This window comes from Staurois parvus, unplaced genomic scaffold (assembly GCF_062004578.1).
Source record: "Staurois parvus isolate SC_StPar_1 unplaced genomic scaffold, SC_StPar_1.0 ptg000475l, whole genome shotgun sequence".
Taxonomy (NCBI): Eukaryota; Metazoa; Chordata; class Amphibia; order Anura; family Ranidae; genus Staurois; species Staurois parvus.
The window spans coordinates 3701508-3718337 of NW_028318271.1; the positions used below are offsets into that span (position 1 = coordinate 3701508).

Consider the following 16830-nt stretch of genomic DNA (forward strand, 5'->3'; position numbering starts at 1 on the left):
CGTATATTGAGGTATGGCTCAATGGTTACTGAGAGTTAATACTTCTGTGGGGAATTTCCAGTCAGTGTCCTATGGTTGCCTTGTGTCTGCCTGGGAAGTGATTTTTAAAAGGATTCTTGTATTGTTTACAGTGCATACAGAACTACAAAATTGTTAATGACTTCAGATACTTCAGTGTTCTATCCTGGGGAAGCAGATCAAGTCTGTGAAGTGTTTTAGATGGGATGCCAGTCCACCATTGGCCATGACTATGATATATACAGAATGACTTTGACTTTATTGCTATGATAAAAATGTATTCGGTACACCTGTTCAATTGCTTGGTAACACAAATTACTAATCGGCCAATCACATGGCAGCAACTCAATGCATTTAGGTACGTAGATGTGGTGAAGACGACTTGCTGAAGTTAAAACAGAGCATCAGAATGGGGAAGAAAGGGGATTTAGGTAACTTTGAATGTGGCATGGTTGTTGGTGCCAGGCGAGCTGGTCTGAGTATTTCAAAAATTTCTGATCTGCTGGGATTTTCACACACACCTATCTCTAGGGATTAGAGAGAATTATCCGAAGAGAAAATATCCAATGAGCGGCAGTTGTGTGGATGGAAATGCCTTGTTGATGTCAGAGGAGAATGGGCAGACTGGTTGCTGCGACATTCAGATGATGGGGTCAGAAAGTGGCAAAAACAACATGAAAATATGGATCCATTCTGCCTTGTATCAATGATTCAGGCTGGTGGTGGTGTAATGGTGTGGGGGGATATTTTCTTGGCACTAGCAAGGTGTACCTAATAAACTGGCCATGAGGGTATAGTATGTAGGCAACGGTGTTAGGCAAGTCATATGAAATGGGTGTCAGCGGAAATCTTGAAGCAGGACAGTTGGCAATTACATGGTGGCTGCAAGATTGAAGCCTCTGCCTGAGCTACCAGACCAGCCTGGGCTGTACAAGACTATAAAGACCGGAATGACAGTGAGGGCAGGAGTATCTCAGGCTAAGGATTGTGAACATTGTATCTGATTGACCATCGATCATTGCTACTATACCAGTAGCATTCTGGCGAGTGCATAGTGGTGGTGGAGTGTTCACTGGATCCCCTGGCACCAGGGGCGGACTGACAACTCATGGGGCCCCCGGGCAATAAGGGATCATGGGGCCCCTGTGTCTTTGCCCAAACTCAAAAAAGCCTATGAAAAAGGTACCAGGGGCATCTCATGGGGCCCCCTACTGACCCCAGGCCCTCGGGCAGTGCCCGAGTTTCCAAATGGTCAGTCCGCCCCTGCCTGGCACTGTTTTGAAGTTGGACACATTGCTGTTTTGTGTCTTGCAGTACTACTGACACATATATGGACTTTGTCACATTGTTATTGTGATTTACACTAGCACCTATGTATTACACCGTATGGATTTTATTCATTTATTGTTTCACTGATGGGATGCCAGTCCACCATTGGCCATGGTGGACATGTTTTTGTCTGCATAAATATTTTTTGGTGTTTTACAAATCTCTTGGATGTTTTATTATATGATTTAGCGCTGCACTTTACACACACACTTGATAAAGTGCATGCGCGCAAAACATGTTGTCCCGACAACTGGCCTCTTCCTTCTAAAGCTGCGGCTCCAGCGAGAGTCGTCCCCCCCCCCCCTCCGTCTCTCCACATCGTGGTGACGTCATCCGGGACTCTGGGGCGTCGGATACACGTGGTCCCTGCACTGACAGGCATTCTACTCTCCACTGTTTCCCTCTGAGCGGACGGGTCGTCCATCTTGGAACCTGGCTTCTTAAAGCCACAGGCTGGTTATCTATTTTTTACCATATGAATTCTTAAAGGCACACCTCCCTATAAGGTGTATTACTTCTATCACAAAACTACGCAGCGCCTGGCTCCTGTTCATACTTTACACACACATGCTACTGTGAGATTTATTGTCATTGTCTCTTGTGCTAGCTGCTTTTTGTTATACACAGCACTCGCTTATACTATCTTGATTCTATTTTAAATCCAGTCCGTTTTTCAACTAACATTCCTCTTCTTATGCCAAAGTCCCCTCTGTAAGATTAGTCTATACCAGGGGTGGACTGACCATTTGGAAACTCAGGCAATGCCCAAGGGCCCGGGGTCAGTAGGGGGCCCCATGAGATGCCCCTGGTACCTTTTTCATAGGCTTTTTTGAGTTTGGGAAAGGACACAGGGGCCCCATGATCCCCTATTGCCCGGGGGCCCCATGAGTTGTCACTCCGCCCCTGGTCTATACAATAGCAGACTAACCACTTGAGCTCCAGAGGATTTACCCCCCTTAATGACCAGGCCTCTTTTTGCTACACGGCGCTGCACTAATTCAACTGATAATTGCACGGTCATGCAATGCTGCACCCAAACAAAATTTACGTCCTTTTTTTCACACAAATAGAGCTTTCTTTTGGTGTAATTTGATCACCTGTGCGCTTTTTATTTTTCACGCTATAAACAAAAAAAGGCCAAAAATTTTGAAGAAAAACAATATTTTTTATTTTCAGCTATAAAAAATATATATTAAACTCAAAGTTGTTTATAAATTTAGGCCAAAATGTATTCTGCTCCATGTTTTTGGTAAAAAAAATCCCAATAAGTGTATATTGATTGCTTTGTGTGGAAGTTATAGCGTCTACAAACTATGGTATAAATACTGCAATTTACGCCATTTTTCTGCTATACAGAGCTGCGCTAGTTTAACGGACAATTGCGCGGTCATGCAATATGGTACATAAATGAAATTTACATCCTTTTTTCCCCACAAATTGAGCTTTCTTTTGGTGGTATTTGATCGCCTGTGCGGTTTTTATTTTTTGCGCTATAAAAAAAAAAGTCTGACAATTTTGAGAAAAAAAAACAATATTTTGGACTTTTTGCTATAAAACATGTCCAGTAAAAAAAAAATGCAAAAATCAAATTTAGTCATAAATTTCTGCCAAAATGCATTCTGCGACATGTCTTTGCTAAAAAAAAACCCAATACGTATAAATTAATTGGTTTACGTGAAAGTTATAGCGTTTACAAATGGCGGGAAAGATACTGGGATTTTTAGGTTTTTTTTTATACTAATAATGGCGGCGATCAGGGACTTATTGCAGCGATCAGCGACTTATGGCGGGACTGCGGGACTGTGGCGGACATTCTGACATTGGGGGGTACTGACTTGGGGTCACTGACATTCCCAAAAACACTAATACAGTGATCAGTGCAAAAAAAAAAAACTGACACTGTACTAATGGCAATGGGGAGGAAGGGGTTAACTTTATTTTGCAGGGAAGGATTATAGGAGTGAGGGGAGTGTTTTACTAGGGGGCGGGGGTGTGTACTGGGCGGGACAAGGCTGATCGAGAAAGAGAAACTGTTCTTTCTCGATCAACTCATCCTCGAGCTGAGAAGGAAGTGACAGACAGCACAGCTACTGCAGCTGTGCTCTCTGTCACTGTTTGCTGTTTGCTGTTCGCTGATCGCCAGGACATAGCCGCTAAGGAGCGGCTGTGACCCGGCGACTGACATCTGCGGCGGTGATCCGCAGGACAAATAGGGCGGTGTGCGCGCCTCGCGCGTGCCCCCAATTTGTTTACAAAACACACGTCTTAAAACGTGGTTTTGCCTGTGAGTGCCGCCCTGCCGCCGTATATGTACAGTGGCTGGGCGGCATGCGGTTAATCTGTATACTATAGCACATGTTAAAATTTCATATCAACCAAAGTCTTAGGATTGGCCAATATTTTATTTAGATTGGTCTGTATACTGGATTTTAGTAGCTAAAGGTTTAGGTTATTTGAAAGAGGCTCTGCTCGTGCTGCTCCATCATACGATATATCTGATGTGCTTTTGGAAATCTTAAAGAGTTACTAAACCCACAACAGTGAAATCAGTCTGTATATGCAGTAAAGCATGCTTGTTATACTCACTGTGGAACTAAGGGGTTAATCCTCTGCATTGTGCAAAAAGGCTGTTTGATCCTGTCTTTTCTGATCCTCCCCTTCTACTGTCCCCAATCCATCTGATAGTACAGAGCTCTAGGAGTCTGCTCAGTTTGCGTTGTGCTAGAGAGTTTTTTTTTTCTTTGGGAGGGTGCATATGATCAGCACAGGGCCAATCAGCACTGTCCAGACAGAAAGTCAGGGGTTATGCAGCCTCATAGGACAGTCAGAGCAGAATGAAAACTTTATACAAGCTTTAACCAGTTCTCAGCTGGGCACTGATAGAAGTCACAAGACTGCTCTAACTGCTGATAAGAAAAGGTATTTAGCAGTTTATATTTACTAAAATAATTGTATTTCCATGTTGTGTGTACTGTGGAAAACAAGATATAGTAAATGCAGGGTCCTGGGTTTAGTAATACTTTAAGGGATGTTAGAGGATAATCTTTCAAACACAAAAAGTAGACAGAGTAGTTGCTTTTATCCAGCCAGAACAGCAAAATGTGAATTTCTTCTCAAGCTTCGTTTCTTGCTGCTTATTTCTCTCTGTCTATAAAAGGAACATATCTCTCCAGGCATACATGGACATCTTGGGGAAAAAAAGGTCAGTATGTGGAGATAAGAGATAATGAGAAATCCTCCCTGCTGGCAATTTCTTATATGCACTCTAGTTATCCTATCCTTTGATATTTAATAGTCAACATAGACCTCCTTTTTTTTTTTTTTTTTTTTTTTTCGGGTATGCAAAAAAATGTATCATCCTATCTAAATACCCAGCACTCAAATAGATATTGCGCTGGAGGTCGATGAACATCTGGACCCCATGTTCTGGTGATAAGAGCCCTATATGTGTGTAGCCCCCCTTGTCCTAAACAAGGGTTACTAGTCAATTTTAGTTCCGTTGGGTGTTAGACAGCCTAGCTGATCTTTAGTCTACTTGTTCATTTGATTTTCCCCTAAATCAGTGGTTCTCAACCTGTGGGTCGCGACCCCTTTGGGGGTCGAACGACCCTTTCACAGGGGTCATCTAAGACCATCGGAAAACACGTATTTCCAATGTGTAAAGAGCAGCTACTGTGTAGAAAGCAGCTACTGTGTTGAAAGCAGCTACTGTGTTAAAAGCAGCTACTGTGTTGAAAGCAGCAGTATTGGAGGTAAAACGACACTTCATGAATTATAATTACTGGGTAAATAATTTTATGGTTGGGGGTCACCACAACATGAGGAACTGTATTAAAGGGTCGCGGCATTATGAAGGAGTAACCACAGCTGGAGCTGTGGTTACTCCCTTCTGCCAGTAGGTCTCACTGGTACCTCTGGTATTAGTATGGGAAGCTACAGTAAAGATCCATGCACAGTACGCAGCAGTAAGAACGACAGAACTGCTGTCAGAAAAGGGCAGCATAAAAAAACGCCCCTATGAAGCATATTGTACATGCGTTTAGACACGTTTACGTTTATTTTTCCTCAAAAACACTAGATAAAAATGTATAATTAAAATGCTTTTAGGCACATTGAAGCATCTCATGCATTTTCTTCTGCCCAAAACCTACTCTCAAAAATGCACTGGTGATTTTTTTTTTCTTTTTTTAACTTGTAAACGTTCCTCTACAACTATGTAAACTCTTAAATGTGCATGGACACGTAGGCTAACATAGAGTTGCTTCTAAAAGCTAAGAGAAAAAATGCCAAATGTCTGTATAAGCAGCCTTTTTTATCTTCTTCTTTTTCTAGAAGTATAGTGAAAAAAGTCTCCCGCACTTAAAAAAGAAAAAAAAAAGTTAAAAAAAAATGAATGGATAATAACTTAATAGCTTCTTCAAATTCATGGTCCCATACCAGGTCTGCTTTAATTTCGGGAGCAAATCCTCTTCTCAGATGTTAATGCTGGGGCTTCAGTAAAACTTCAATAAAAGGTAGTAATAAAAAAGGAAAATGGTGTATTAAATGTTAGTGGTTAAGTCTGCATCACAGGAGATTGTAACATATCTCTTCTGCCTGCACACCGCTTAATTCAGGTCAAGTCTTGAACTAGGTGTATCAGTGAGTACTTTATTCACCTCTATTAGCATGACATTTTGAGTTGATTTTCATTTTTTTCTAGCATGCATGGCTCCTTATTGCACTTTTTTTTTTTTTAAGTAAAGTTATTTGCAAAAAGGTTAACACTCAGACAATTGTATCTAGGTAAAATGCCTACAAATTCCCTTTTACCCCTTTTCAGTAAAACAAAACTCTGGCTTACATAGATGGCCACTGCCGACCCAGGATCGCGCAGCAGCATGACGTCAGCAATGTAAACTCCTCCCGGACATGTTTCATCCATGATGATGTCCCATTGGATGAAACGTGTAGAGGAGGAGTTTACAGTGCTGATGTCATGCTGCTGCGCGATCCTGGGTCTATATAAGCCAGCATTGCTTTGATGCATTTGGGGTGTTTTTATTCATATTTTATAAGAAATACTACACTATTGGAAGCATATGTGCTCCTTGTGAGCTTTATTATGTCACAACGCGTCCATATAGAGTGGTACCGGTGGATGCAGTTATTTGCGTATGTACATTGAACTTCTGATATGACAGAGGAGCACTTATGAGTTTTGAATCCACAGGGAGATGGTGGTGGACCTCTGAATTTCTTTGTTGGAAGCAAGATCACTTTTTGGTGGCTGACTGATACGTTCAAGCTTTCTTCATTTGAAGTTTGGCTATATGGACTGTTATTTTATTGAATTTTGTTACAGGTTTTAATCAGATACTTAAATTGTTTAATTGGCTCTGCACTTTCACTTTCATGCACATTTATATAGGTTTGTTATACTACCTATTGGTGTTAGCTGCCTTATATAATTTGATATAGCAAGGATATTGTTTTATTTAGCTTGATTCACTTGGTGTCTATACTGTATTATGGAGAAAATTGGGTTTGAATCAATTCACAAGACACTTGGGAGATGACACTACTGAAATCCACTGTGGAGGGTCAGGCTCCTGGCAGAGTAGAGGGGCTCCAGATTGCCTCCTGTCAACTGATCAGGATAGTGGGTAGTGACGCCTGCAGGGTGCTCAGCAGCGGTCATTCTCATTTCCGGTGAGCACTATGGTCCCTAGAACATTGAGAGTCACCCCATAGTACTAGGTGATAATGGACTGCTGATCGGCTAATCAGTTCCCAGCAGTGCCACCCACCAGTACCCATCAGTGCCCAGCAGTGCCACTCACCATTACCCATCAGTGCCCCCCCCATCAGTGCCACCCATCAATGCTACCCAGTAGTTGCGCCCATCAGTGATAAGGTTATCCCTCTGCTTACTCTGCTCTCTTCTGCTCTCAGCATATGTACAATGCCAGAGAGCCTGAATGGCAAACAGTCATGCCCCTCCTTCTCCAATTTTAATGGCTACTGCACTCTTGGATAAAGGTGACTGATTTCAATCTAAACTTAGGTCTGGGGTTTGATATTTAAATTAATTTGGACCATTTATTATGCAAATGTATCTAAAGAATTGGTTTACAATACTATTTTATCACTACATTTCCACTTAAATTGCAATGAGTTCCTGAAGCGTTTCTAATAATGTGATCATGAGCAGTTGTGCACTGCATACTTAAACATTATGACTGACCTTATCAGCCTCTTTTACCAAAAAGAGTTACCTGTTAGCAATTTTTTTGTCTTTTGTTTTTCCACTTTAAACAGCTCTTTCAAGTCTCTGCAGTTCCTAATGTTTTACTTTTTTTTTAATCTAATAAATTCTTTACCCTTTTCTTTTTATCTACCTAAACTTTCATGATCTTTTGAAAGAACAGCAGTTACCGTGGGAAATAGATAATGGAAAAGTTCTTTGAATCAAAATTTTCTTATGATGCCCTTGATGACATTCGTGGGTGTATTTGTCCTACAGCAGACTTTTTTTTGTATTTAGTCTGATTTCTAAGTCAACATAACAAGTATTTCTTAAAGAGTTTTGGTCCCAGACATAGTGCTAAATGACATTGATGTTGAAGAGGATCCTGCATTTTGACACTATAATTAACATGCCATCTTCAGCTATGGGTTTGGAAAGAAAGTGAATGCAGAAAAATGTTGATATGAAGTATCTACCTATGTGTGAGTAATTGCCAAAAAAAAAATATTTTCGGGTTATTAGAAACTTTATGGCTGCATTGCCTACTTAGATAACGATAAGCATATAAAAAGGATTTACCCTTAAAAAAAAAGATATAGTTTCCCCTTTTATAACAAGCACTGAGCAAACTGTTGGCGCTATATAAATCCTGTATAATGATAATAATAATGGCTCTGTTTATATGTTGATTGAGACAAAAATAAGTGCTGACGGTAAAGAACACGCCTGGAAAATTGGATGCTGAAGAATCCTGACCCACCATAGCTCTGTCTGCAATAAACTACTAACCAGCAGTGCAGGTTCCAAAATGGGGAGTATTGGGAAATAATAGGGTTTTGGTTTTTTTTTTTCAACCCCAAACCCTAAGTAATATTATAATGCATCCGAGTTGCTACATATACAGAAATAAATATGGAATTCTCTTACTTTAACACTGGTAAATGCTGAAGCAAGGTTTTATATACCAACACATAGACTGTGGTTCTCCAACACAAAGCAGCAGCTTGGCTCTCCAATGGCTTGCACTGCTTTCCCATTGGGGGAAAGCTGCTGAGTAGACCACTGTTCAAATGACCATGGTTTTCCACACAAAGCAGTTGCCCAGTTTTCTAGCAGGCTAACATGCCTCCCTATGTGTCGGTGTCAGGATCCGGATCTGAGCCTGCGACCTCTGTGGTGTCTGGCTGTAGCTCTTTTTTGATTTGCCACCTCAGCTGCTGGACAGCTCCCCACCAGATCTCTTAGGACAGTGGTGGGCAACCTTTTTTTTCAACTGAGCCAAATCTCGCCAAAACCACGATTGAAATTTATTTTGAGAGCCACATTTTTAAAACTGAAAATACATCCCCCATATAGTAATTCATCCCCCATAGTAATTCATCCCCCATAGTAATTCATCCCCCATATAGTAATTCATCCCCCATAGTAATTCATCCCCCATATAGTAATTCATCCCCCATATAGTAATTCATCCCCCCTATAGTAATTCATCCCCCCTATAGTAATTCATCCCCCATATTATGTCAATTCACTTACCTTTGCTCCGTGCGTTCCTCTCGCCGTGTTCCCGCGCCGTTCCGGTCTTCAGGGCGGACTGTGAGAGGAGAGGAGTTCGTCACGCTGCCCCGCCTACATCCTGACAGCCAATGTTTGCCACGCTCCGCGGGATTAAAAGGTCTGCCGGGCCGTATACGGCCCGCGGGCCGTAGTTTGCCCATTGCTGGGCTAGCTGCAGAGTCCTGACTTTTGGGGAGGCCGCCCGAGAGGAGGGAGGGGAGCGGGCGCCCGGCACACAGAAGAGCCGCATTAAAATGTGTAAAGAGCCGCATGTGGCTCGCGAGCTGCGGCTTGCCGACCACTGTCTTAGGACAATCTTGACTAATCTCTTGTTTCTTGTGAATCTTGAACTCTTTGCTCCTCCCATGAACTTCCTACGCTGTTTCTCTGCACTTCGTGTTTGGCAGAATATTGTATTCTTTCAAACCAATATCTTTCTCCTTTGCATACCTGCAGCTTTCCTCATCTTCACTACTACGTGTTACCAACATTTGGCTTGTTCGTTGACTACGCTTATGCTTGATCCCAACCAGCAACCACTTGTTTAAACCGTTGGCTTTTTTAGGGACTAGGCTTCTGCTTGACCCCTACCTGCTATATCTGCTACTGGACCCCGGCTTATTCACCTCTTGGTGGGGCGATCCTGAGGATCGCGACCTGGTACTGTTACTAACCCATCACCACCATCAAGAGCTCTTGTGAATACCGGTTTGTTCTTAGACTCCATACCTCAGGTGCGCCTGCATCATGCACCAGGGTGACCTGCTTGAATACCTGCCCTGCTGGTCAGTGGGGGCCTCTCTACTGCTATAGCAACTGACTGTGACAGTCGGACTGCTGGAGAGCTGGGACACTGCTTTTGTTTGGGTGACCTGCAGACCAACTCTCCTATGTACTACCAGCACATGGTATTTTATTTCTTGCTGCAGACTTGACATTGTAAGAAAATAAAAATTATGCAGCCTATTTGCATTGCTGTAAACAAATCTGTTTTGACTTTAATTTTTACGTCTATCGACACTCGCTTTAAAGGTGCCCTTTTGGGAAATACTTTTTTTCTCCTCCAGCCATTTGATCAGAGCTTGTCAGCAAGGGTATATTTTCCTGACTGTTTGACAAACAGAGAGGTGGCCTCCGTAGTCCTCTTCTCTCTCCCTTTCGTACAGTATACATGCAAACATGCACATTCACCAGATACCAACCTGCACCAGTTGGCACAATTCATTTCTGTCTGCAAAATGCGGATGACCATGTCCAAATTCAGGTAAACATTTTTGTAATAGCCCCAGCCTTGCAAAAATATTATTTACCAATAGTCCTTCATTTAAATGATGATGCCAACAGAGTATTTACTTCACTCCTAGCACCATACCAAATATAAAATGTTCCAAAAGCCTTTCAAACAATCTTCTGGGCTTATTTCAATTTAAGTCATAAAGGCTGCCAGTATGCATGGTACAAATTGTGACTACTTCCTATGTAAATAGATTATTAGGCTTCCCATTCATACTGGTCCTGTAAATAATTAATTTAAACCCCTGAGATTTCCATCTATGTTTCTGCATTGAGGCCATTTTCATATCAGGACTGTTAGAGCTTTGTAAACTGATCCAGAAATGAATAATTGTATTCGAACATAAATTGAACAGAATTATGATAATCATCCAGCTGGAAAAATGCAATTTTATCCATTATTATAGTGGTTGTTTTTATGCCATCACCAGCAAATGTATTTTTTTTTAACATAACACTATTATGCTTGCCTCAGGTAATGAAGTTTAAGATATTGAATTTATACTGTAAAATTAGTTTTGGAACATTCAAAAATGTCTGTAAAAACCTACTGTGATAGTATTTATCAATTCTATCCTTATGTACCCCCGAGACCTCACACATTGGAAAGGACAAGCATGTCCGAGGCACAGCATGAGACCACTTTCATCCTTTTCCATCAAATTATTATGCAGACCTCATATACAAAATGGAGTTTTAATATTATGTGCACACTGGGGTCACATGTAATTTTAAGGAATTGTTATTGATTTCATACAGTAAATCTAATTCCAAACCAGATGTAATCAAGGAAAAAGTTCTGGCATACTTATTTTATATGCGTATGCAGTGCTACCCCCTGAGGGGCCTCTGTAGATTAAACAAGTTCTTTCTCAGTTAGTGCAGAGGCAGCCAGGCACACAGCAACAGTCCATTCACTCCGGCTCATTGATCAGTCTAGGGGTTGTCTTTTTAAACTTTATTTGCTATTAGAACTTAAGAGGGGAGTGGGGTGATGTTAAATACTACAAAATGGAATGTATTGTTAGCCAAGGACTCTTCTTACTTGGCAGCAATAGCACTAATGTAAGTAGACTGGAACAGTCCATGGTTCACAGCTGGTGACCATGAAGTATTATGAGCACAGGTAAAGGCAGACTGGAACAGTCCATGGTTCACTGCTGGTGACCATGAAGTATTATGAGCACAGGTAAAGGCAGACTGGAACAGTCCATGGTTCACTGCTGGGGACCATGACATAGTATGAGCACAAGTAAAGTCAAACTGGAACAGTCCTTGGTTCACAGTTGGTGACTATGAAGTATTATGATCACAGGTAAAGGCAGACTGGAACAGTCCACGGTTCATGGCTGGGGACCACGAAGTACAATGAACACAGATAAAGTCAGACTGGTACAGTCCACGGATCACAGCTGGGGACCATGAAATGCTTTTAGCGCAGAAAAGAGGCTCTACTCACTGGATCCTGGTAATAAGTCCATTCATGCAGCCTCCTGCAATGTAGTCCAGCATTCAATCCATAGGGCTCCAGAGGCAAGCCCCCCTCCCCCTTCAGCTCAAAGATCCATACCCACAGGGGGAAAAAGACAGTTGTTTTAGGGCTTCAGACTAGTCGCCAACAACCTAGCCCCCAACTGGGCAAACCTCTCCAGGGATTGGCTAGGCCCTGCTCAATATTCAGGCTGGCTATTTGAATTCTTTCTCCATAAGCTCTTGAAACTTCTTATAGAGGCAGGGGGACTCAAACTCCCAACCAGCCCCGACCAGACCACACTTAACAATCACTTCTCCCTTCATTACAGAAAGCCGAGCCGAGAAACTAAAAATACCTAGCAGCCTAACTAGGAGGGTGCTACATGTAAAACCCCAGCACTTTATTAAATCTAGCTTGCTATAATTTACACAAAAAGGCAAACATATACCTGTGCAATACTATGTTAGTATACTTAAGCAAAATCATTTTTTTTAATTGCTAGCAAATACGTTATATGCCAGAAGAGACTCTGTAAGTCTTCTCTGCCATGCAGAAAGTTTATGGTGTAAGCAATACCTTTTACTGGTTAACTTGAGTTATTAAAGATGCAAGCCTGCAAGATCCCGTAGATCCCTTCCTCAGGCCAGTGGCAGAACTACCACCACACCAGCCCACACAGCAGCTGTGGGGCTCGAGCCAGATGATGGGACGAGACCAGAGTCAGACATGGGGAGCTGGCAGGGGTGGGTAAGGGTTGTATTTGGGGCAGAAGGAAGAGCTCTTTTTCTTACCTGCTTGTTTCACCCATAAGCAGTTAAATTGGGCTGCCTAGCCCCATCCAGACCTTCATCTGCGCAGGACCAGCTGCGACAGTTTACCTGATCACTGTTGTCACTTGTAAACACAGAAGCCAACAAAGAGTCTTCCATTTCTCTGTTTCTTTGGAATCTTGACTGATAAAGAGTGTGGCAGAGAATGGTGGGTAGTGCAATCCCCTGACCGCTTCTGTGTTTCCAGTTACAATCGTGATTGGTGGACTGGCGCAGTGGGTTCCATACTGATGGATGTAAAAAAAAATCGAACACTGCATGAAATTAGAGTGCAGGTATTGGATTTTAGACTATGTTCTTGCTTTTAACTGTATATGCTACGTTTTTATTTGAATAATCATAAGATAATTAAATTGATACTAATTTGGGGGTTAATTTAGCCATATTCTGCTAAAGTGAAGTGAATGCCAACCTTAAGACTTGCATTAAAAGATCTAAACCCTAACTGAACACCTTATTCCTTATGCTGTTCATTCCCTTTTCCATACCTCGTTCATACCTTATGCCATAGTGTACATTTTTTTTTATCATGCCATTTGCCATGATGTGTGTTTCTAACTCCTCACTGCTTTATTCCACATGTAATGCTGTATATACCCTCTTCTGCACCTCCTTATTCCATAAGCCACTCCTTGGTCCATGATGTACATTCTCTGTTCCGCACTTTTTGTTATGGAGCTATTTGATTTCCAGCTAGACCCCTGCCTCAAGCTTAATGCAATTTGCATTTGATCAAAGGCCAGCACAGTACAAGATTATTCTCTTCTGCCATGAAATCTTTATTCTTTAAAAATTGTACACTGACAGCCATATGTGCGCATGTATAATCCTGATATCCTACATATGTGTGCATGTTATATCATCCTCACCCCAGAAGTAGAAAAGGCTGAACTCTTCGGACCCAGAAGAAGACTGGGGAAAAAAATGAGGGTGCCATTGATGGAGCGATAAAGGGGAGAGAAGACATCTCATCACTGGGGGAGAGCAGTTGGCATGGTAAGTGTGCCATAGTGCGCAAGTATGCTGTGTATGCTTGCACATTATGGCAAGAGCTCCTAGCGACTCCAAAACTTTAGCCCTGCTTTGGAGCTGAACTCCAATAAGCAGAACTCTAGCCCGCACCAAACAATAAGGTAAGGATTAAGCAGAAAGAATTATCATATTCCTTACTTCTGCAGACTTTTCCCCAACTGTATGCTCCTCGTCTCCATTCTTGTTAGTCACAGCCTCTCTGAAGTCATCACATACAACTTAGGTCTAGTGCTCTGTGCAGATGTCAGAAGTGAAAATGTCCTGTGTAAGCTCCAAGTTGTGATTTGGAGCTTACAAAGGGTTGTGGGCTTCTCTCCCTTCCCATGTGACAGCTCTGGAGCAATCACCAAGCACATAAAAGAAAGGGAGGTAGGTCACATGGTTCCTCAATACCAGCAAGCGTCAGGTATTAAACACTTGAAGTAAAAGTTTCAGGCTGTTATAGTAAGCTCAGTAAAATTTGTAGTAACAGGCGCATCAGTATTGGGAGTAACAGGCGCAGTAATGCTGGTATTAAGCGGCACTGTAATGTGGGTAATAAGAGGCACGGTAATTCTGTTATGCAGTGGTATATCTTCAGCACACAAGGTATCACACACCAACGACTTACATTACCGGGGAGGCTGAGTGGCAGGGTGATGGCATAAGTGGCTCTTGAGAAAGCTGTACAGGTCCTATGAAGTAATTCCGCAGACTGGAGAGCAGTAAGCCATCCAATGGTGTCCCAAAACTCCTCCTACTTCAACAGAAACCTTTCCCTAGGGCTATCACTCTGTCCCTCACAAGTGTAGACCCTTTCCCTAACCTGTCCACTTGCAAAATGCACGCCAAGCACAGCAGGGAAGAAAGGGAGTACTAGCGCAAATAATCTGACTCTTTTATAATAGGGATAATCCATGTAAGTATAACCTTGGATATGTATAACTAAAAGTCCATCCCAATGTAGGATAGGGTCACAAGAGCAGAGGGTGTCTGCAGCTTAGGGCAAGCCTCTTGTTGGAGCGGAAGCAACCTCCAGATAGTGCCTGGAAGACAAGAGAAGTGCAGAAGCACCTCTAAATGCAACTAAATTAACTGTAAAATTATTTTATTATGCTTTTCACCTTTAACATGTGGAGTTGCCAATTTATACGTCTTTGGAATAAAATTACTTTACAGTTTACATTTAGAGGCGCTTCTGTACTTCTCTTACAAACCAGCAGGGCACTGCTTTTACTAGCACTGCCCTCAACCAAGATGGTCACTGGGACTTGCAGCATCCAATCAGGTAGCTGCCTCTCCTGCGACACCTACTGAGGCTGCAGAGGAACATCAATCTCCTGGTTTCCCCTCCATCCCTAGCAGTAAGGCTACCACCTGCTGGATAGAGAAGAACAATACCTGTTGCTCTGCCCTGTATGGGTAAAGCAATGTTTCTCAATTGGGGTGCCACAAGCACATGGCCCATTTTGACCTGGATCAGCATGATGAGTTTCCATGGTGTGGACAGACTTACCACCAGCAACATAACAACTAATGAATGAGCTGTACACATGACACATGGCATCACCATGGCAACTCATAACACTAATTCAGAGCAGGGCCACCCCCAGCATTTAGGATAGGATGGAAGTCTGGCTTCTACAGACCTGATCCACCTCCCATCCTCTACAGCACTGATGAGCCAAAAGGTAGGGCTCTAATGTGAAGGGGGACTGTGTAATTGCGAGTTTTTGTGATGATGGGACTCTAATGTGATCAGAAGATTTGCTAACAAGGGGAGTCTAATGGGGCAAAGTCTGGCATATAGGGCAATCTCTGACATAATGGGGGACTCTAACATGATGGGGGACTTTGAGCATGATGGAAGGACATCTGTTGTAAAGGGAGCTTCTGATATTAAATTAATTTAGTTAAAGCCATGACGGGGGGACTCTGATGTGCTGGAGGGACATCTGCTGTAAACGGGGGTGGGGGGCTTTTGATGTGAAATTCATTTTTTTAAGGCATTGGGGGGGGGGGGCTCTAACATGATGGGAGGACATCAGATGTAAAGGATTTTTGCTGTATGAATTCATCTCACGAAGATGGTTGTCTGCATCATCCTAGGCTCAGGTTTCTCATTGATAAGTAACATTTACATTTTTTTTTACATTTTAGACTGGGGTGTCTTTTAAAGGCTTTTAAAGGGTGCTTTAACTGAAAAAGGTTGAAAAACTCAGGGATGAAGCACATATTTATTTTAAGTTTGTTTCAGCATCTAAAATGCTTCAACCCCTTTGTTTGAATACTGACAGGCTTGGTGGAAGCATGTCACTATATCTGAATGTAAGCCTATTTTTTTTTTTTAGAATGTTTTGTGACGTGGATTACCCTAAAGGTAATTCAGCTGATCTCTGCAATTCTTTGGTGAACTGAAATCCTTTTCAAATGTGAAAAAATTTGCAAACAACGTACGGTAATAAAAATGTCAAAATCACTGATCCTGCGAAGTTTTAAATAACTCATAAGGATTTCCTATTATGAAAAAATAATTTTGCTTCCATCTGTATTTTCAGCGTGAATCCCATTTGGAGGGAAAGAAGACCGAGCACAGAGGGAAGGGGATTGACTGTGCTGCCCTCACGTGCATGGTACAGCTGGCTCAGATCATTGTAGGTGGTGGTCTTGGATTCCTAGTCATCCTAGCTGGAAGTGTGGTGGTAGTCGTCATGTCCGCCTCCACAGTATCACTCATTGGCTGCTGTTTTGTTGCTTTATTTGTTCGATATGTCGAATAAAAAAAAAAAACTTTCTAGCCTGAATGTTTTTATTATACCAGGGAACCAGTGTCTGGTTAGTTGTTGATCCAGTTCCATGGATATTGGAATGCTGTAGTTGGCATCATGAGTATTGTAATGCTCTGCTTTGCTTCATGTAGGTCTACATGCTCAATGTTACTGTCGCTTTCAGGCCCTGTTCAGACCAACACAGATGTGCACACATGCATTTTGTGGGTGCACCAATAGATCCCTAACATGCATCCATGCAGCATTGTCACAAATGTCCCTCTCTCTTCTTTATAAATATATCCTGTGATCTTGCATTAT

General features: G+C 42.2%; 1 protein-coding gene across 1 annotated transcript in view; it reads left to right on the forward strand.

Annotated features, from left to right (window-relative positions):
• SLC45A2 (solute carrier family 45 member 2) overlaps nt 1-16538 on the forward strand; it is a 199042-nt gene extending 182504 nt beyond the window's left edge. Inside the window, exon 7 of the mRNA XM_089689451.1 lies at nt 16300-16538. Within this exon, the coding sequence (XP_089545577.1) occupies nt 16300-16521 (222 nt within the window). The 3' untranslated portion in view covers nt 16522-16538. The remainder of the gene's footprint in view (nt 1-16299) is intronic.
• The last annotated feature ends 292 nt before the right edge of the window (nt 16539-16830 follow it).